General features: G+C 31.3%; 1 protein-coding gene across 1 annotated transcript in view; it reads left to right on the top strand.

The window, feature by feature from the left end:
• Positions 1-5,644: 5,644 nt before the first annotated feature.
• LOC134683235 (protein CFAP20DC-like) overlaps positions 5,645-23,087 on the top strand; it is a 31,486-nt gene continuing 14,043 nt past the window's right edge. Inside the window, exons 1-10 of the mRNA XM_063542410.1 lie at positions 5,645-5,920; positions 16,445-16,528; positions 17,011-17,104; positions 17,365-17,437; positions 18,530-18,647; positions 19,409-19,565; positions 20,408-20,499; positions 20,829-20,910; positions 21,619-21,722; positions 22,742-22,814. Of these exons, the coding sequence (XP_063398480.1) occupies positions 5,900-5,920; positions 16,445-16,528; positions 17,011-17,104; positions 17,365-17,437; positions 18,530-18,647; positions 19,409-19,565; positions 20,408-20,499; positions 20,829-20,910; positions 21,619-21,722; positions 22,742-22,814 (898 nt within the window). The 5' untranslated portion in view covers positions 5,645-5,899. The remainder of the gene's footprint in view (positions 5,921-16,444; positions 16,529-17,010; positions 17,105-17,364; positions 17,438-18,529; positions 18,648-19,408; positions 19,566-20,407; positions 20,500-20,828; positions 20,911-21,618; positions 21,723-22,741; positions 22,815-23,087) is intronic.

Below are 23,087 nucleotides of genomic sequence, written 5' to 3'. Positions count from 1 at the left end.
GGCTTGATATGGAAAAATTATCTCTAAAAACTAAGGAGGCCACGTGGCGTTACTAACGAAAATGACAACGTTGTCATATGTAAAATAGCGATAAACAGATTATCATGGTCATCTCAACTCGATTGCTTTTCTCTCTTTCGCTGTCCCAGCTCAAGCGAGAAAATCAATCTCGTTAAGATGATCAATGATAATCTATAAGTATACACAAATGACAAGAAACATAATACATGATAAATGTTTTAAAAAAGTGAAGTTGATATTAATAACATATAGATATAGGAAGATGTGGTGTGAGTGCCAATGAGACAACTCTCCATCCAAGTAACAATTTAAAAAGTAAACCATTATTGGTTAAAGTACGGCCTTCAATATCTATATATATATATCTATAACAATTGACCAATGTGGACCTTATTTTCGCAATTCCATAGATTGCTTTTTAAAGTCTTCAACACTAGACAAAATATCTTTATTGGGATATAAAATAGTTTTAAGTTAAGAGTTTGAGTCAAGCTGGTTAAAATTAGAATAATGGGTATTAATTGCATTTATAAGGGAATGTCGTACATTACTGTTAATTTGGCAATGAAGGAAAAAGTGTTCCTCATCATCTCAAATTTTACAAACTTTGCACACTCTGTGTTCTCTTTGAATTTTTTTATAACGTCCTAATTCAATTTCAAAATTATGATCACTTACACGTAATTTTGTTAAAAGCTGACGACTATTAAAATTGTTGTGATTGTGCTAGTACTTCTCGAATTTAATTTCATTTTTAAGTTTACTATAAAGATAAAGTTTTGAACTGTTATCAATATTTGAAAGTTTTTCAAGAGTGATGTTATTATATACTTTTCCTTTACAATATGTTTAAAAGTTTTTTTGAGTGAATTTTTTATAAATCTAAAAGGTTTATCAAAATCAACATATTCTTCTTCATCAATATTAATTTTTTTTAAAATATGCTTGGCAAAAGTGTACCAAGTATATATTCCATCTTCAGTCATAGACTTATTTACAGCAAAAGCTTCTTTAACAACAGGGACATGATGAAAATTAGACATATTTTTTTTAATGAAAACAATGCTTTAAGCGCTTTCTTAGATAATTCATGTGTAGATCTCTTAAATTTTCCTTCATTATCAATAATGTTCCCAAGAAAATTATACTCTATCACTTCAGTTAACTGATTTTGTTTATAGAAATTTTTTGACTCAAAAGAATTTCTAGAATGAAAAATCATAACTTTTGTTTTATTTGTATTTACAGTCAGTTGCCATTTGTAGCAATATTTTTCAAGTTTATTCAAACATATATAGAAATAGATTCACTTACCCATAGGACCTTTCCCTCCTGCTTTGGCTTTTGCTTCAGCTAATTTCTTCTGTTCTTCTCTCTGTTTTTGTTTGAAGGCCATGTCTTCCTGTGAAAAAATAATTTAGTACACATATGTAAGACTTAGAAGTGTGATGAGGACCCTAAACTAACAGTATCATAAAACTCAGACACAGGGCATTCTACGTCAATTGGTCTCTGGTAGAGTGGGGCTGGTCTAACTAACATTAAAACAAAAGACAACTTTCGAGTTGGATGCATTTCTGTCAAAAACTCTGGTTTTAGTGAACGTCATTTGTGCGTTTAGGGGCGTCGTCACTTCAATTCCAATGTTGAGCAAGTGGTTGGAAAACTATAATTCTATATTGTACGAATTATTCGGCAAATTGAATTCTCAAAATTGACAATCAGCATTGCTTTCATTAGGGAATTGTCTTTAAGTACAAAAATGTACCTACAGAACAACCATTATTACTAGTTTATCCTGCACAATGACGATCACTAAGACGCTTGATGAATGTAAATAGTGCAGGGATACAGGTGACCCCCTCTATCTGGTAAATGACGTCATAAAGGCACGTATAATTGACGAGTTTTTTTCCGGTGACAGATGAACTCGAAAGTGGTCTACTACCACATCTTTTTATTTATATTTTAATTTTTGTAAAATTACTATGGAGTCCCCAGGAATTTCTTCAGTGCAATAGATTCTAATAATGGGTGTGGCTGCATTGTTAGTTCTGCATATATTTCTTTCTTCATCTTTCAAAAGTTCAAAATACAAATCTAAATTAATGTTTTGATTACTGATCATCATGATCATGTGTTTTAATTAGACTCTGCGATCAGTTTTAGAAAACTCTTAAAGACTAAAAGGTGATCCCAATTATAATGAATTTAAATTGTTCATGACTTATGATCTGCTATAGTTTTAAGATTTTTTGGGAGACTGAATACTATATATGATGCACAAAATTTTTATAGTCATACACAAAATACCTCATCCATATCTCCTTTTTCTTTCTTTGGAGCCTTCAAGGGCTTCTTCTTACCACCTGTAAATAACAAAATTAGTGAAGAATTTACTTCATATGTGAAGAGAATATTTGATACAAAAAAAGAAATAATTTAATTGCAATATGTGCAATAAAAATTTTAAGCAAAATTAAAAAAAAATATACTCTAATAAATATTTCAATTAAGATTTAAAAGGAAATATTATACAAAACTGTCTTTTGATGAGGTAAATACAAATGTATGTTTTTTTTGACAGCTAAGCAAGCTTAAGGTACAAATGTACATGTATATACCAGTTTTTCAGAAGTCAATTATAAGTGAGGCATGTACATTGTATTAAGGTAGCACAATACAAAGATTTTATAACTCCATCTCCCAAGTTTTAAAATGCTGTAACTTTCTTAATAATGCTTGAAAATTTATAAAATTGGTAGTTTTGGATAGCTTACAGATTACTCTTTCAAATTAATTCAATGTTTATAGTATGGTGCAACAATTATGTAACCAATTATAATGTTAAATGTGTCTAAAATATTTTTCACCAAATTTCCACTTTCAAATGAAATTAGCTTTTGCATAGGTATCCCCAGAGGGTTGATTTTATTATATGTTGTTCCTATGGCCATTATCTACAAAAGGGTGTCTCAGATTTCAGTTAGAATGTATAGAACAAATTTTACACCTAATTAAACATTTTCTTCTTTTATGTGGTTAGGATGTTTACACTAGTTAGAGATTTATGATAGAATGGAATACCATAGAGACAATCTGAGACACCCTTTTGAAGCCCACGATGTGTTGATTAAGATTTTGTTAAAATTTTCTTTATAGTTACAGAGATGACCGAGCTAAATTCATTCAAGTGAACTGAACCAGATTTTGCCACTAATTACATAATAATTGATTACATAATGATTGCATAATAAAAATATTGCATTCATCTAAAAGATTAATCTTTTATCTATCTATATATACCTCTTTTATTATTTTCTATGCATTCATCAGAAAGTTACAGCATTTCAAAGGTTAGTGATTGGAAGTAAAAAAATCTTTGTATTGTGCTACCTTAAACAAAACAAAAGACTGCTACATGCACATTGGGTTTTTTTCCTGGTTTTTTTTTCAGAGAGAAAACAAAATATTTGATGCCAAATATTTTCTTATCCCAGGCATAGAATACCTTAGCTGTATTAATGATAAGGATTAAACCCCTTTTGAAAGGAATTTATAGGGGGTATAAACTGGAGCAAGTCGATCACAAACATATCATAAAGGGTATGAATGCTCTTTACCATCTGACATCAAATGTTCCTTTTCAGTTTTGCCTATGGTTAGGGTCAACTAGGTTAAATTTTACAGTGAATCTTTCGTCAGTATGTGGAATAAAATATTTAATTCTATTAAGTATTGTAATTTTTGGAGAGAAAAAATTAAAGAGTTTCGTCAAAATCAATTGATTTTTCTTTAAAAAAAAGTCTACATTGTATCTGTCATGAAACAAAAATGACCATTATCGTCATTTGACAAAATTGTTTTTGAAGGTATTCACATAACAAATTTAACACTGAGCCTCATCACAGACATCATCATCATGGTTCATGATGATCCATGATAGACAGATCAAAAACTTGCAATATACATGTTAATCTCACCATAAAACCTGTAATCAACAGATCATTAATATTTCCATTCAATGTGGTAGAGCTTATATAAGCCATATTTCATAGTCACATAGTAATATTCTTCTTTTGAAAAATGTTGTTAATGGTCAAATCTGATGGATTTACGATCGATGTTCAATGATAATTTTATTTCTAAAAACACGAGTTTGAGAAGAATTTACCTTGCAAGCAACTGTTTTCACTTTCTATTAAAATAAATAACTCCTAGTTATCTTTAATCAAAGTTTATTTAATTTTTTTCATTGTCAAATACTCTCATTCATAATTTTCATCGTAAATATCTTTATCCATGTGTATTCAAATTTATCATGTGTAATCAGCGCGTTCATTGGTCGTGTTAAAATAGATTCTTCTTCTCGACCAATGAAAAAATCTGTTATGTGAATGGTCAAGTGATCACACACACGATGCAAAAATACAATGTAGTTTTTATTTGTTTTAATTTCATTCTACACATGTATATCTATCTTCTTAATAATCATTTACGCTATTACATGATAACATAGTCAGATTAGGCTGAGATAAGCGTGGCTCAGGTAAATCTTGTTCAGTATCAGTAATTGCGCAACACTGACTGACCTCTCAGCGGTGATCAGCAACTTGTCAATTTTAACCAATATTTATAATGAAAATGTGAAAATTAACACGCTGCAGGATCAAGTAATAAGGGACAACGGCCAATTAAGACGCTGCGGGATCTACGAAAATATTATGAAGGAGCTGCGGCACCGCAGCATCATATCTGCCTGGGGAGAACACCGTGTCTTGTGAACTGTTGATCACAAATTATGTAACTCCAGCTTTTGTTTTGCATATTTTTGTCATATTTTCCCAACTATATTGTTGAGGACAGGGAGAATAGCACAAAATGTTAGGTTAAAGTATATAAATTTGAATTTAAAACATTGAACTAGAACATTTTTAAAGATAAACTTGTATCACCTGGTGTAAGATCATGTGTGTCAAAAAACTATAACTTGTACAAAAACCCTGTACAAATCATTATTTGTACAAACTTACATCCTGTTCACAACATATATTTAACAAATTTAACAAGGGTACCGAATTGACTACATCAAGTGCCGATAATTTTTAACCAGGTGCCAATTTGACTAGGTGCTGATTTGACTATACTGAGTGCCGATTTGACTAGAATAATTCGGAAAGGTTTACGTAGGCTATTACTTTCAGTCTTTCTTGTTTTACATTTCTAAAAAACCCATATTGGTTGAACTATGATATCAAAATTTTAAGATATACAAACCTTCTCTTCCAGACATCTTTGTTAGTTTATGCTAAATCACTGGATTAAACCAGAAATTTTAAATGTTGTGAAACTTTCACGTGTGTCTCGAAAATAGAAATAGTTGATAATAAAATTAAAAAACGAATTTTCGCAATTATCTTAAACGTTATTTCTTGAATAATGTAAAGGCACTGTATATTATTCTGTTGTTTTCAATATTTCTTATCAGTTGCAAAATAAGAATATTTTTTTTGATTCATAGGTGTTGTATCAATGTATTTTGAGTATTCGTTTTGTGATATACTAGTTCTGCATTTTGAATTTATTTTTATTTTGGCGGCCGTACATTTCCTTTTGTTACACGCAATTTGATTCGATAAAAATCATTGACAACCAAAATGGAGGACATGAAATATGCAAAGTGCCCGAATTACTTGAAAACATTTTCAATTTAATTTACTAAAATTTGCCAACGTTAGAATTTCTAATTTTTTATATAACACATAAGATTTCAGTTGTTGAATTAAACTCAAAAGGCCAGACTGAGTTAATCATGCATATCCAAAGAAGACATGCACTTCAGTTTGACTTGATCAGTTCAGATGAAATATAAGTCAAAATGTACAAAAACGAATACCAGGTATGCACTCTATATTTTTATGTTTAAAATGTTGCAAATTTATGTTAGTTTTATCAGCAGATTGGGATTTTTTTAATACAAGTTCAAGCTATCTAAAGTTCTAACAACTAAAATTGATCAGCCATTAATTTACTGCCTTGCTGGTACAAAATTTGTATACCAATATTGTGCACAATTACAGGAGATCTTAGACGACCTTATAAATCATATGAGACGGGCTAAATCCATGACAAATCGCCAGTCACTGGCAAATCTCCCTACACCTAATCCTCCCACTCTTAGTCTTTAGTCTTTACCAACACGCCCCACTTATGAAAAGGGAAAAAATCCCGCTGAAATATTGTCTGCCAACTCACCCCACTCATGACAAATAGGTAAACCACGATGAACTTTACTAATGCCAACTCACCCCACTAACAGACTAAAGCACTTTAATATGGGAAAATATGCTATCCCGTTGTATACATGTACATGTATCTTTCCTGCCATTTATCAGTGATTTTTCTTGTGCTCGTCACTTTCGCAATTTACATTAGGGTTTTTGCATTGACGAAAGTTTTTCAAATCAATTTCGTCACTTAAATTTAAAAAGTGTAAAAATATTTTCTCATTGTAAAATACTATAAATCTACCTGTCTATGTTTTTGACAAGTTATGACCCCCAGGTTATTAACATTTTCAACAGGTGTTACAAGTTGTGATTACAACTAAGGCCAGGATTTTTTAATTTGTTGGTTTACGGATCCGCCGACCCGATTTTGCCGATTTCCAGAATAAAAATAAAATCGAATTTTCAGGCTTTTTTTTATTCTCGCTGACCCTAACAAATGCATTATCCCTGAAAAATAATTAAAATATCCTTTTTTTTATGAAATGAAATGCTTTAATCAGTAACAGAATTGATGTCACTTTCTGTTGTGAAAAAATGAAACTTTCAGTTTATGTTTCTAAAAATAGACAATGAAAAAATATCGTCCATGTAGATCAAAACGGGAATGCATGACAACAGATTATTTAACCTGATATTCTCGTTTTTCCAGTGGACGAGTCTATTACATTTTTGACACGTGTGTTGAAACTTATTTGGTACGACGTTTTTACTTTTTTTTTGTTATCAGTTTTCATGCTTATTATTTTTTCACCAAGTTTTGATTAAAAGCCAAGTCAAATAACTGATGTGAATCTGTTTTTCTTGTTTGTGAAATGACGATTTAATTTCGTCTTTGTCTGTGTACCCCCCTTTTTTACGGAAAATTATTAGACAATGTCATGCGATGTTTACAGCTGAGCAATCTGTCTTGAAAGATCTTTTTTTTTTCTTTTTTTTCTGACCGACCGACCCGACTTTTTCATGGAGAAAATCCGTAAACCAACAAATTAAAAAACCGTGGCCTAATCTGCTTTTCGCCATCCGATGGGTCACTAATCCGTTACTTTTTAATAAATCTCATAATTGACCATTATAATTATTTCCCCAGGAAAATCAGTCAGTTGGCATTTCAACAACCACTTACCAGGAGTACAGTTTCGTCGTTTGATCCTAATAGTAGGTTTACACCCGGACACTTCGCATTTGAATTTCATTTTTTCTTAAACGATCACAATTTGAAGTTCGTTTGTTGTAGATTCGTCATTTGAACACATTTTCGTCACAATTGATATAAATTGCCATCGAAAACTTTCGATAATTTCCATTCAAAAAATATTATATAGAACTTTATTCAAAACGTTTAATTTTCTTCACGAGTAAAATAGGTGCTTCCTGTACTTCGTGCTACGCATGCGTGAAAGTAGTCCTGTAACTATTTTAATACCCTAAAAAAAACCACGTTAAATACGAAATCATTAAGAAGTAATTAAACGAGAGAGACAAAGATATATCTTGGTCCCTTGCTGTTACACAAAAAAAGGTTGATTTTCAAGGCGCCCAAAAGTGACTAAAGCCCTCAAAATCCTATCTCAAAGCCTGCATTTATAAATAAAATCTATAGCTTTACATAAAAAAAACTGAGATAAATAACTTTTTGAATTCTTTTCTTTTTGCTTTTCTTTAACAGGTCGGTACCACTTCCTTATATGGAAATGCATAAATTAGCATACTTAATATGTTCTTTCACATGTAATTGTTTATTTACATGTGACACAATTTATTTTTACCTAGGTTTTTGACCAATCCACTTAATGAGTCAAAATGCATGATGGACTACTACATGTTTACAATCAACCAAGTACACAAGTCATGTTATTTACTGTAATACAACACATTTTTTCGTGCAATGCGGGATTCACAATTTCGCTTAGTTTTTCATTTTGTGTATCCTCATTTATAGTTCGTGTTATAAAGTATTAATTCCATGCTCAGATTAACGAAGAATTGTTTCTATGCGAAGAAAAAAGGGTTTGAATTACCCGATATATAGCAAATAATATGTTTTGATGATGGCAGAGATTTCATGTATTTGTCAACCAGACAGCAACGAAACAACAGCGAAAAAACACAATTACCCATGAGACAAACTTACTAGGGTAAAGTAAGCCGTCGATAACAGCTGGTGCTGATATTCAAGAGTACAGCAATGTTCGTATAGATAATTAAAGGCAAATGTGTGATCCTTGAATTTTGTGTTTGTTAAAAGGCAAAGAAATATTTACATACACATGGCAGTGTTAACAAAATCTATAATTATTTTTTTGGTCACATTTCAGTATATGGGACTTCCAAACTGTTCCCTTTGTTTTGAAGGAAGTGAAGTCTGCAACTGTAGTTTCAGTTTGTTCGTTTTTTAACGGGCTGGGACGTATTACAGCTGATTTCTTATACCTGCAAAGTAAAACTTTGGTTGGCTTGCTTGCTTTGTTTGTTTAGTTGTTTATACAAGCTTTGAAAATAAGATTGACATCTTTAAACAATATATATATAGGCATAGTTTAACTTGTATATTTTATATTTTGTACAATATACATGTACAAACAAAGCAAGCAAGCTAACCAAAGTTTTGCTCTACATGCATTAGGAAATAAGGTGTTATGATTTTATCCATATGTATGTGCGACAAGATGGTAATTTTGATATGTTTTGTGAAAATTGCAACGTTGGATCTATAATAAAAAAAAAGAAGATGTGGTATGATTGCCAATGAGACAATAAACAAGTGGTGGACACCAATTTTTAAAATAGTGGGGGGAGTTTATAAACCAGATAGGGGCAATTTTTTTGAAAGTGGGGCGAACTGGAGCAATAATGGGGTGATGAGTAGTGGGGCCATTTGTCTTGTTTCCTACATGCTTTACCTGTGAAAGGGAACAAACTCCATATCAATTAATTTTTATGCCATCACTTTTTATGGCGTTCGTCCGTTGTCTGTCGTCGTAAACTATTTCAAGGATCTTCTCCTCTGAAACTATTATATATAACCAAATATTTCCAAACTTTAACTGAATGTTCCTTAGGGTATCTAGTTTATAAATTGTATCCGAAGTTTTGATCTATCAACAAACATGGTCGCCATTGCTAATAATAGAACATAGGGGTCAAATGCAGTTTTTGGCTTATATCTCAAAATCTAAAGCATTTAGAGCAAATCTGACATGGGTTAAAAATGTTCATTAGGTGAAGATCTATCAGCCCTGAAATTTTCAGATGAATGAAACGGTGACATCTCATTAGTCCGACAACCATTATTCCAACAGCCCATTACTCCGACAGCCCATTATTCCGACAGCCCAATACTCCGACAGCCCGCTAATGCGACAGCCCAATACTCCGACAGCCCACTATTCCGACAACCCATTACTCCGAAAGTCCAATACTCCGACAATGCATCTGTATTGCGTGTATGGGTAAATTTTCTTTAAACAGACCAACTCTGTTCTCTTTGATTATGTTGATATTTGGGGTTGTCTGTTTTGATTCCTATTTTTTTTTCCATGCGGGAATATATATTGGACTTGATTCACATACTTATTGCAACTGCTCCTTACTTTGAAGCTTCGATCCTCTTTCGTTTTACGTGTCTGGGTATTTTATTTGTTTATATTTCGTCGTTTGTGTGTCAACTGTCAATCTGTGCTGTTAAAGTTCGCTTGTTTTTTTATGAATACGGTACAGTATCATGTTCGGGAATATGAATCCACGAAATACGGAGATAACTACCAGGCACTTCTAAAAGTGATAGATCAGACATATTCTGAGAGATTACACTCAATATATTTGTAGACTAGGGATACTAATTTTATATCCCAAGCTTATTTTAAAATCAAGAAAAATATGCCGCTTTTATAATGGTTGGGGGAGGTGCAGGACTTATGATTTATAACAAAACAGTTAACTTATTACGAAAAACAAATATGACGGACATGAACATTTCGGCCACTTCTATTCAAATATGCAATAGGAAAAGTGATATCGGGGCTCAGTGACTGTATATGACAAAGAAACAAACAGTCAACGCAATTTGACTGCTTACATATAACGAGTGCAGTATAAAAGCCAATAACAACAAGTAAAAAATCTTAGACAATGTGTGAAATTCTTGTCTTTGTCAAATTATCTAATTGTAAAAAAACTTAGTACAATAAGTGTTTTGTGGCATACTTGACACTTATTTTTTCATTTAAGGTGGTATCTAACACTACAGGGGGATAACTTTATAAAATCAGCTAAACGTTTTAATTACGTTGTGTTGTTATGCGAATATTAAGCTTCTCAATGATCAAAATTAGTGTTTGTCAAACTGCAATATAACCAGTGTATTTTTTCTGAAAAACGGTTGGTTAAATTTATTTATTCTTTTTAAATTTTTCTCAAAGGGTCAAAGTAAATATACTTTGTCAAAATTTGATGAAAATTAAACGAGCCAAATTAATTTTTGTGAAGGTGTTGGGTACCACCCAGGGCTTCCAAAATTTTTCTGAGCCAGCCGGACATTTTATATCTGATCCGAATTTAAATCCCCAAGACTAAGTCACAAAAGGCAATTATGGTAATCAGATGGCCATCCCAATGATTGACAATAGATTAAAAACGATATTAAACTTTACTTTGATATGAATTTGATGTTCTGACATAAACTATTAAAATTGGCATTGCATCATTCAAAGTGTGCACATCAGCGTGCTCATATCTGCATTAGACTCTTTATTTGTGCAAATTGATGTTGTCTAGAACTTTATTTTTGTTTTTAAAGTTACATTTTTCAAAACCGGATGTTGACTTGACAATGGTAAAACATGTGTGACAGAATATAAGTTCCCCCATAATATTTGTTCCAAAGAACTTTTAGCATATAACAAAAGTTCCATTGGGAACTTTACTTATATAATATTTTATCCAATGCTATAAGAAAATTTCCTTCACAAAGGATAAAATATTACATAAGGAAAGTTCCCAATGGAACTTTTGTTATATGCTAAAAGTTCTCAGAATAAACATTATGGACAATGTTTTATATATTCATGATATTACATGTATAATGAAAGTTCCATGAATATTTGTTATATTATAAAAGTTCTGGGAATATTTGTTATATTATAAAAGATCTAGGAATATTTGATATATTATAAATTATCCAGGAATAGTTATCATGGTTATTAGATAATGAAAGTTCTTGAAATATTTATTGTATGATCAAAGTTTTAGGAATATATACTACAATATCATAAATTATTTCTAGCTACAAATGTATGGAATTAAATTTCCCATTATAAAGTAGACATTTTCACCTGAAGTTTGTGGCTAACTTCATGCTTGTCTAAAGTTTTAGCATATCTTTCTTCATTGGTACAGACTAAAGGACCATTTAGTTAAGTCACAGTGATAAAATATTAAAAGTATATATCCTAACCTTGCTTAGAATAGAACCTTCGTTTAAATATGTAAAAGTTTTGTTGTATTCCTCAGACTCCATCTTTGTATGTACTACATGTACAGGTTAATATCATGTGAGGTGAACATTGATTAAGATTTAATCAGGTGTAAAAAAATCAAATGACACTCTTTCTTTAAAGGAACAAATATTTTGACACCATATGATATTTTAGTTCCAGGAAAATACCTTATGAAGGTGGAAATAATATCATGTAATGTTTGTTCCCAAGAACTTTTATTATCCATAGTTTTGTTCCAGGGGGAACAAGAATTATGCGGTACAAATATATGTTCACACACATGCGCACACGTGTTCTTGTTCATACAACGTAGTTCTGACGATTTTTTCATGTAAAACCTTTTTAAATGTTTCATCAAATCAAGTTTATGATGTATTTATTATAAATTTGATCTTTTGGACTTAATCAATTAGATACAAACCGCTCAAATGTACGAAAGTAATTGTGAATGGACCGATTAATTTATACGATGTCCGGTACTGAAATTAGTTTACCTGTCACCTGAACAGGTATAGTTTTCAGCTATCCAACAACTAATTAGCCTTGATTAAAATTAGAAAGTATTGAAGTCAGGGTTGTTTTGATAGTAATTAATCAACATGTCACTTTTATGACCGGAAATCTATGGCTGTTAAAGGCAAAATGTTGGGTCAAAAAGATCGTGAATTATATTAACATGACCGAAAAAGCCTTGAAAACTAAAAAGTATATGACCGTTTTGGAAGCCCTGGGTCACTACCACCTTGATGATTGTTTCAAGGAAAAACATATTTAGATATCATTGATTTTAAGAAAGGTAGTTCATATGTTAATTAAGAATCAGTGCTCACCCATTACATTAGGAATTGAAAATGCCAGATACTCAAAAAATCGTATTGTACAGCTGATAAAGTTGAGGATGAGCGTCATTTTGAAATCGAACATTCCCTTCATAATAATTTGAGGGATGAACTCTTTTAGCACTTGTCAGAACTTTTAAAAGTTAGATGAGCATGATTAATCTTCGATGTTAACACAAGAAAACTTAACTACTATGGGAAAATGATGATTGTATTGTTAGTTCATTTGAATTATGTAGTACAGGTCTTGATACTGACTGTTGTTTGATATCAATGTGTTAGTTCTTTTTTTGCCTATTTTGTTTTGGCTCCGATTGTGACTGAGGCTTATGGTGAAATAAAGATAACTTACTAGTATATATTAGTATTGTAATGTCTTAATAATGACCCAATCATTATACCGCCGCTTCGAAAAAGTAGGGAGTATACTGTTTTACCTCTGTCTCTGTCTATAAATTCGTCCGTCCGCCCCGTGAATATTTTCTTTGCATCTTTTTCATCAACAACATTACAACTATTTCTGAAATTTGGTTTCATTCACGGTTTATTGAAGTCAGGTTTATTGTGTGATGCATTTCAGATTCCTAACTCAAAAACTTCTGTTTACAGAACACGTTTTACATGAGATCTAAGTTGAACATTTTCGTCATATTTTTCTCAGAAACTACAATGCAATCATTTCTGAAATTTGATTTCAAGGTTTATATAGTCAGTTATACTGTGTGATGCTTTTTTAGATAAACATCTCAACAATTTTCTGTTCACCGAAATATTTGGGCAGGGTATCATCAGAAGCTAGCACCATCACTGGCTGGTCTTGATTTAAATGCTCTTTATAGACCCTGTTTTTTGGAAAATGAAATATTCTTTTCTGTTCTATTCTATATACAGAATTCGAACTGAGTATATAGAAAGTATTTGAACTACCCTAGTCTTATGTAATATAAACAGAGTTATTTCTTAAAAACGTAATAATATATCATAATACAGACAGACACAAAATTATTTTACCCTGATACCCTGATATTTGACTTGAGAATTGTCGGACTTACAGGTTGTCGGAGTATTGGGTTGTCGGAGCAATGGGTTGTCGGACTATTGGGTTGTCGGAATAATGGGTTGTCGGACCAATGGGCTGTCGGACTAATGGGCTGTCGGAATAATGGTGTGTAACCGAATGAAACAACCCATTGTTGGGTTGCTGCCACTTAATTGGTAATTTTAAGGAAATTTTTCAGTTTTTGGTCATTATCTTGAATATTATTATAGATAAAGATAAACTGTAAACAGCAAAAATGATCAGCAAAGTAAGATCTACAAATAAGTTAATATGACCAAAATTGTCAATTGACCCCTTAAGGGGTTATTGTCCTTTAATGACAATTATTCACAATTTGTTCATCATATTTACTAACTTTAAAAATCTTCTCCTCTAAAACTACTCAACCAAACTTCAACTGAATGATCAGTAGGGTGTATAAAATAAAGTTTGTGTTTAATTATCTATTTCGTCAAAAAATATGGCCGTCATGGCTAAAAATAGAACACAGGGTAAAATGCAGTTTTTGGCTTATATCCCAAAAACTCTAGCATGTAGAGCAAATAAGACAAAGAAGTTAAAGTATTTATTAGGTCAAGGTCTACCTGTCCTGAAATTTTCAGCTGAATTGGGTAACTGGTTTTTCAGGTATAATGCCCCTGAATTGATGATTTTAAAGACATTTTGCAGTTTTGGGTTATTATCTTGAATATTATTATAGATACAGATAAACTGTTAATAGCAAAAATGTTGAGCAAAGTAAGATCTACAAATAACTCTTAAAGAGTTATTGCCCTTTTAAAGACTTTTTTCACAATTTGTTCATCATGTTGAATTGAGTTGCTTTAAAAAAATCTTCTCCTTTGAAACTGCTGTATCAATTTCAGCCAAACTTAGGCTAAATGAGTTTCAGAGTATCTAGTATAAATTTTATATTTTATTTACTTGTATGTCAAGAAACATAGCTCCTATGGCTAAAATAGAACATAGGAGAAAATGATTTTTTTTTGCTTTTAAAGAAAATAGGATGATTCAAAGAACATTTAAATAAATTGAAAAGCAAAAAAATCATTGATGAGAGATTTAACCAAAAAAATTAAGGTGAGCGGCTCTTGAGAGCCTCTTTTTGTAATAGATAACAAGTTTTAATATTCAAAAAGAAAGGGAAATAACATAACATTTCCAATATTAATGTTGATCCTGTTTTTACGAATACTCAAAGTCTCACGACAAAGGACATGAAGGAGGCTGGAAGAAAGCAAACGATTTCTGAGCAAATGTGGGAAAATAAAAAAGTTAACAATTTTGAGTTTATTTGAACAGTCATTGACAGTGATTGGAAATTATATATTTAAAAGATCTTTTTTATCCATTTTCTTCTGTTATAGGAGACTTTGTCCCCTTATTAATTTAAATCATGTCCATATAATAAACAGCAGTTGCTGGTTATTATGGGTAGCTAACCAAAGTTTTCAGTTATTTTTGTGAAGCCTAGGTTGTAAGTGGTATAGCATGTCAGATACAACGCAAGGCGATTTGGTGCCACGAAATCTCAGTATTTTAAGTTCTAATCCCGGTGAGGGAAGAACAAAAAGTTAATGAAGCAAATCTTAAGATCTAACATTGTTGGACTGATGTTTAGATGAATTATATATACAATATAAAAAAGAAGATGTGGTATGATTGCCAATGAGACAACTGTCCACAAGAGACCAAAATGACACAGACATTAACAACTATAGGTCACCATACGGCCTTCAACAATGAGCAAAGCCCATGATGCAGAGTCAATGTATTGTCAGCCTTGTATCACCATTACTGCTGGTGATCTGATGGATAAATCTGTTGTAGAGTTGTTACTGGTTCAGACATACTTATGAATATAATTATTTCTGTGACTGTTTCTTGCATTAATTTGTAGTATCCTTTACAATAGATAATTCAGCTGATCTGTAATAATTTCATCTTCATGCTTTATATAATATCATGAACTGTATTACAACGCTAGATTAAAACTGATGAGGAAAGGTAACACCCGTCCACCGAAAGCTTTATTTTTGTGAAGCCTAGGTGGTCGAGTGGTTCAGACGTACATGTACTTATAGATTATTGTTGATCAATCGAGTTGAGATGATCAATGATAATCTGTTTATTGCTATTTTACCTATGATGACGTTGTCAATTTCATAAGCAACGCCATGTGCCTCCTTAGTTTCTAGCAATAATTTTCCATCTCAAACAAGAAGCAGGATATGAAAAAATATCACAAAAAAAGACCAAAGAAAAATGCACAAAATAGTGATAATTATTAATGTATCATGTACATTGTACACATCAATAAAAACTTTAAATTATGTACTGATTTTTGCAAAAGTAAAACTACAGTAAAATTATTTTGTATTTTATTGCTAATACCACAATTCATTTGCACATTTTAGAAATTGTGACATTAATTTATAACAACTACATGTAATTATTATGAGATACCCTAGCTTGCCTACACAATTGAAATCATGACTGGAGAATAAACAAGAAGTAAGTTAACAGTATTCACCGATTGCAGATATAAATTTCAAGCAAAAGTTCTTGTGAAAAAATACATGTACATTTACCCGAATTACAGAAACATTTATCCAATTTGTTATACTATTACTGAGAGTTTTTGTTATCACTGAATTTAATATATTCTATGAAATATTTGTTTGGTTTAAATATTTATGCACCAAAAATCTATTTGATTATTTAATTTTGATTTTTAAGGGAGGACCATACTTTGAAGTTTTAACACCACAAGGCAAAGATTCCCTTGCAAACTGGAAGTACCCAAGTAATGGGTTTAAAAAGGTATTCATATGTTGTTAATTTTATGTCTTCTTTTAAGGTTATCCTTCCAATGTAAACAATGCTACGATACGAAATATAAAATGAGCATGCATATTTTTAAGCAAAAGAAGATCAACAATTCAGCTGTAACTGATTTTGTGATGAAATTTTCAGCTCCCCAATGATGACCTGAACTTAAGACTATATTGTTAATTAGTCGCATAATTTATGGTCATCATTTACCTTAAAATTCAGTACTATCTAATTTAATTTTCTAATTATTATCCTGAAAAATTAGGAGCAATTTCAACCCGTCAAATAAGAAGTTCATTCTACATGTATGATAAGAATGTTATGGTTTCATATTGAGTGTTTTTAATTCCAATGAGAGCTTTGATAAAGCTAGTTAATATAAACATAATTGAAGAGTTTCCCTGGTAAGAAAAAATAATCAAATTTCTTGTATCAAATAATATGCAATATAAAACTTCTGTATTGTTCAGGAATATGAAAAAGAAGTGAAGAGTTATGTATTTTATATTGAGGGAACTCCTGCTACTACAAAAATACAGATCCCTAAGGATCCAAAACAATCACGTAAGTGTGTATGACTAACAAGCATGCTGGTTCCATCAAGTTAGTATTTGCTTTGATATTACTCTAATTGTGAATTTCCACCATCTTAGTACATTTTTTTGTACTTCATGTATAAAACTTTGATATCTTGGTAATTTACCACATAGATTGCCACTGTCATGCAGTGAATTACAGAGTTTTTTTACTGTTCAGTGCTCACAAGCATTTTGATTATTAAATGATCCTTTTTATTGAACAATTTCATCTTTTCTATGTTACAGTAACCTTGATACAGCGGTACCTGATATTACAATTGTTTGTGGGTAAAGGCCAAGACTTCTTAATAGAACTTGGGTAAGTTTTTATACCCCCGCTTGCTTTAAAAAAGGGGAAGTATATTGTTTTACCTCTGTCTGTCCATCCGTCAGTCAGTCAGTCCGTCCCATGAATATTTTTCGTCGCATTTTTCTCAGGAACTAATTTATACAATGATTTCTGAAATTTGGTTTCAGGGTTTATCTAAGTCAGCTATACCATGTGATGCGTTTTCAGATTGATCACTTGACAACTTCCTGTTTACCGAACACTTGTATGATTTTACACATGATAGCCAAGATGAAAATTTTCGTCACACTTTTCTCAGGAACTACAATACAAGGATTTCTGAAATTTGGTTTCAGGATTTATATAAGTCAGCTGTACCGTGTGATGTGTTTTCAGATTGATCACTTGACAACTTCCTGTTTACAGAACACTTGCATATTTTTACACTATTTATTTTTTCGTCGCATTTTTCTCAGGAACTACTATACAAGGATTTCTGAAATTTGGTTTCAGGGTTTATTTAAGTCAGCTATATCGTGTGATGCGTTTTCAGATTGATCACTTGACAACTTCCTGTTTACCGAACACTTGTATGATTTTACACATGATAGCCAAGTTGAAAATTTTCGTCACACTTTTCTCAGGAACTACAATACAAGGATTTCTGAAATTTGGTTTAAGGATTTATATAAGTCAGCTATACCGTGTGATGCGTTTTCAGATTCATCACCCGACAACTTCCTGTTTACCGAACACTTGCATATTTTTACACTATTTATATTATCCACTTGCGGCAGGGGTATCATCAGTGAGCAGTAGCTCGCAGTTTCACTTGTTATTGCTGTTTTCAAAATAAGTTTGAACAAAATTTTTTGTTACTCCTGCAAACAAAAAATGAAAGAATGTAAATGTATGATGCGTTTTCAACTCTTTTTTCCCAAGAAAATATAATACTAGATGAGATGAGCTGCTGAGGAATAATACACCCATTAAAATTGGTTTATAAATTTCAAAGGAATCAAATTTATATTTATCAATGTCCCCTTTGGTGGTTGCTTTGTCTTTTTCCATGACTTCAAACTAACTAGATACATGTAATATGAAGTTTGTATGTTCTTGCAGTGTTACAGATTTAGGTAACAACAAAAGAAGACTGTTCCTATCAACAACACAGAAAGAAACCCAAGTAGCAGCATCATTACATGCCAGAGTTCCTCTCACCATCATGAAAAAACATAAGGTATAATTTTTTTAAAGATATAACACTATCTATTGAATAAGAGACAAATGATACTAAAGGGAGAATCTAATCAAACAAGTCAAAGAGAGACTGAATAAATCATATAAAAATAAAATGAAATAGCTGATAGACAAAACTGCAGTCACAAAACACAACAAAAAAAAAAGCAAAACCTGAGCAACACTAGCCACTGCAAAAGCTAGTTAATCTCAAGTGCACAAGAAGGGTTGGCTAATTGTGTTCCACATGTAGCACCCGTCATACTGTAGGACTTAGTACAGATTTGGTATCAATTCTCATTTAATTTTGTGATGTCACAATCAAGAAAAAGCGGATGGTAGAATAGGTATGACAATCGAAACATATTCCTTGTCATCTTTCACACAGAAACTCCATAACTGTCAACCAATTCAGGATAGCTCCCATAAAACTTCCAATGGGATGTCTTCTACTTTACCGTTAGTAGATCAAGTATGGAAAAGATTCATTGAATATTTGAGACCTGGGAAAATGTAGTTGTACAGCTGCATGATTGTAGGTCCATTATTTTAATTTTTGTTTGGTTGTTTGTTGTTTTTTTTGCGGGGGGAGGCAGGTTGTCATGTTCTCAGACAAGCTTAAGTAAAGTTATAGAGTTCTTCTGCAAATTAGAACACTGCTGCAAATAAACTGTATTATTGTAAGATTTTTCCCCTGAGGTTAATGCTGTCAGAGCAGAAAATGCATAATGTGTACATGTAGAATCAATTCATTTATTGTAGTGGTTGAATCTTTGTATTGATATGGTATCAATGGTAGGAGAGATATGGAGAGGACAAACATACAAAGCTATAGAGTCTATTACAGTGTCAGCTAATTGTAAAATACGACGAATTTTCACAATGAAAACACAGCCTCCTGATACAGCTGGAGATGAAGGTATGGTACATGCAGTAAATCTAAATTTTGCACAAATTCTTTCCTTGGTAAATTGTTCAAGCTGTCAAATTTGGAGGTCATTGGTTTATAATTTAATTTTGGATGTAATGCGTCTTCTGATTGGCTGACCTTATTTTAATATGAGCCCATAGACATAATTTAGTCATGTGACCGTAACGTCATTAACGTTTTTTCATGGTTTTCTATGGTTTAAAATGGAATTTAGAATTAAATTGTAAGAAATGACTGTAATATTTTTTCTGTCTATTTTCGAAATAACATAAAAAATGTGGTGCACACTGTTAAATAACCCGCTACAGGCGTTATTCAGTGTGCACCAAATTTTTTATGTAATTTCGAATAGACAGAAAAAATATTACAGTCATTCCTTAAATATTCTAAATAAAACGAACCATAGCATGTACTATTTAATGTCTTCTAATATTGGTTTGCACACAGCTATTGAAAGATTCATGTTTCATTATCCTGATAACTGCATGGTATTTGAATCTTGGCCTACATGTGACCTAGGTTTACTGTTGCAATTTTTAAAAGTTAGTTTACAGAGAGCTAGGTAAATAGATATTTGTGCTAGTGAAACCAAGTTTTATTATAATGCAATATGAATATTAGTCCATTTTAATGGCAATGCAGGTACAAATGGTTCATAAAATGAAAATCCATCAAAATAATTATGTCTTCTAAAGCATCTAGATAATTTTACATCAAATGTATTCTTCCATTGTCATATATAAACATTCAGCATTTTCAGGCTTTGTGTTGGCTTCAGCGTATAATAGATTTGCCATAGGTTAATTCCAATCAATTTTTTTTTTTGTTAGAACTGTATGGTTGTCCAAATAGCAATTCAGGAGAGATTGATCAGATACCTAAACAGTTCCAGATAGCTCCTGATGTGGACCAAGTTACTCAGGTATGTTCTGAAGTCTGTATATTGCTCGTGATGTGGACCAAGTTACTCAGGTATGTTCTGAAGTCTGTATATTGTTCAGTTAAAATGATAAGGATAGAGCAGATTTGATGTTTTTTCAAAGAATCTTTTGTCCTTGTGCACAACTGACAGATAGATACATTTTCAAAGTATTTAAAAGATGAATGGACTAGATTCGATTTAATTTGTATATGTTTTATAATAAATTAATGAACATTAACATAATGTGTATGTACATTGTCAATTAGTGAAACACATTTCATATATTGTTAAATTTAAAAAACGAATAAACTATTTTTTTTGTTTTATAGTTGCTGAATATAACAAAAATTAAGCATGTAGAAAGATTAAAGTCTGGTGGGGATGTTAGTCGTTCTTCAACATTGGATCTAGGTAAATATTTCAATTCAATTCTAATTGTATATTTTGTGACAACTTTGGATCAAACAACTCCTGTGATAATAAAATAAACAATGCATTGTTGCCATCATATTTCTGTGCAATATTGCAGTCAATTTTGAACCCCAAAAAAATCCTGTTTAATAATATTTCCTATTTAAAAGGAATGGAGTCAAAATACTGGACAAGAAAACATAAAATCTTACTGTTTTTACAATATATTATTGTATAAATTTGAATCAAATACTTATAAATTAGTTATCTATGGTTTAGAAATCAAGAGGGAGTTTTTCAGGATGAATTTTATCTAAGGCAATAGGCCTGAGATGAGATGAAGCTGAGGAACTTCCTTGAGTTGAAAAAACATAGATCATCTGATTATCCCTATTTTCTCAGGCAACCTCAATGATGTTGACTCATGTCATGACTTCCTTGCACTATCACTCTACTGGACTAAAGAAAAAAAAATACAGTCTTAAAGCTTGAGATGAAAATATTTTACACAGACAAAATTAAATAAATGCTTTATTATCATTGCTAATATTAAATTTTCAAGTTAAAATTACCACTCTATTAATATAATATCATTATAATGACAATCATGACATGACTTTGCACCCTGATTGGGAATTTAAATAAAAGGGTTTAAACATTTTTTAAATGCATTAAAAGATATATCATGATGTGTTTTTTTTATATCAGATTTAAGTGGAAGAAGATCTTCATTTACTGATACCAGCAGATACACTATTGCTTTTGGTACCAAGGTTGCTGTCAACCCAACCAGTGCCCGAAGGGGAAAAGAGGTATGTCTGTCTTAGAAAAAAGAACTTAAATGATTAGCCTCAAACTTTCAAAGGGATAAGATTCTTATCTTATTATATTTTTGTTTATTAGTACCCTACCGATGAAGTTGTGTAGATAAAAGTTGTTGACATTTTATAGATAAGTTACAAATCTATATTACCGGTAGTTTGTGATAAATGAAAGAAAAAGTATTTGAAACTACAAAATGTATTAATTATATTTGATTATAATTTGAAAATAGATATACATTGTATTACATCATATCTGATTTAAGTGAACTATTAATCATATCTGATTTTAGTGAACTATTAATTGTATCTGATAGTGAACTATTAATCATATCTAATGCTAGATTGTTTCCCACACTTTTTTCATCATGCTTGAAGATATAGATTGACAATTGGACTAGTTTAATCATGTAAAGTAATAAATCAAGTTGAAATTTTTGATTCAGTCTGATAATGTTGTGCAGAGTTATGGTCCTTTGACTTGAAAAGTTCACTCATACAATCAGTTTTCCACTCTGATTTTAGTCATGCTTGAAGATATTGCCTTGATATTATTTTCTTTTTGTTTACATCATGACAAGTTGTAGAACATGTTAGCATTTTGTTCCAGTATACTGAGTTTTTACCAGGTAGGGGACTAAGTATTGCCATGCAATACTATCAGAATGCTTGTCTTTCATAGAATCAAAAGGAAACACTTATCAACCCTTAAGTGCTTAATTTTCAAGTTCAAGTTGACTTAAACTTGACTTAAACTGGACTTGATACCTTTGAATATATTGAATCCAAAAGATGAGAATTTTATCTTCAAATTCTTTTGACATATAAGATTTTGATTTTGAAGATTTACTTAATACTTTTTGATACATAAAATTTAATGCATATAGCAGTAAAGAGGGTAAATGTTTTAGTCACTTGTCATGGTTTGAAAGGATTTCATTTATAAAAATTATAGATATGCATGCCTCATTGATATCAGATTGTGTAAAAAAATTTGTTCACACTTTCAGCCTGGTCTTAATACAAGTAGAGGTCACAGAAATACTCATTCTAGAATTGATGGCACTCATTCAAGAGTTGAAGGTTTGTATTATATTAATATGTGTTGTGAAGTTTGCTTACTAGATGTATAGTTCAGGGTGCCGCTCGATTGAATTTCTAATATTCATGTTTAAATATAATAATTCTTTATCTCAAGGTTTGTTAAAGAGAAGCAAATGATACTTATAATTACCAGATACCCAAACTCTTTAAGTTGAAAACAAACTGACAATGCTGCACAAAAATCCCAAAAAATTATCTAAAGACAAACAACATTACACAAAACACAACAAAGAAATTATAATCGATGTTAAA

Source organism: Mytilus trossulus, chromosome 1, assembly GCF_036588685.1.
Source record: "Mytilus trossulus isolate FHL-02 chromosome 1, PNRI_Mtr1.1.1.hap1, whole genome shotgun sequence".
NCBI classification, from domain to species: Eukaryota; Metazoa; Mollusca; class Bivalvia; order Mytilida; family Mytilidae; genus Mytilus; species Mytilus trossulus.
The sequence above is the reverse complement of the archived record's forward strand: the minus strand, read 5'-3'. Positions and strand labels throughout refer to the sequence as shown.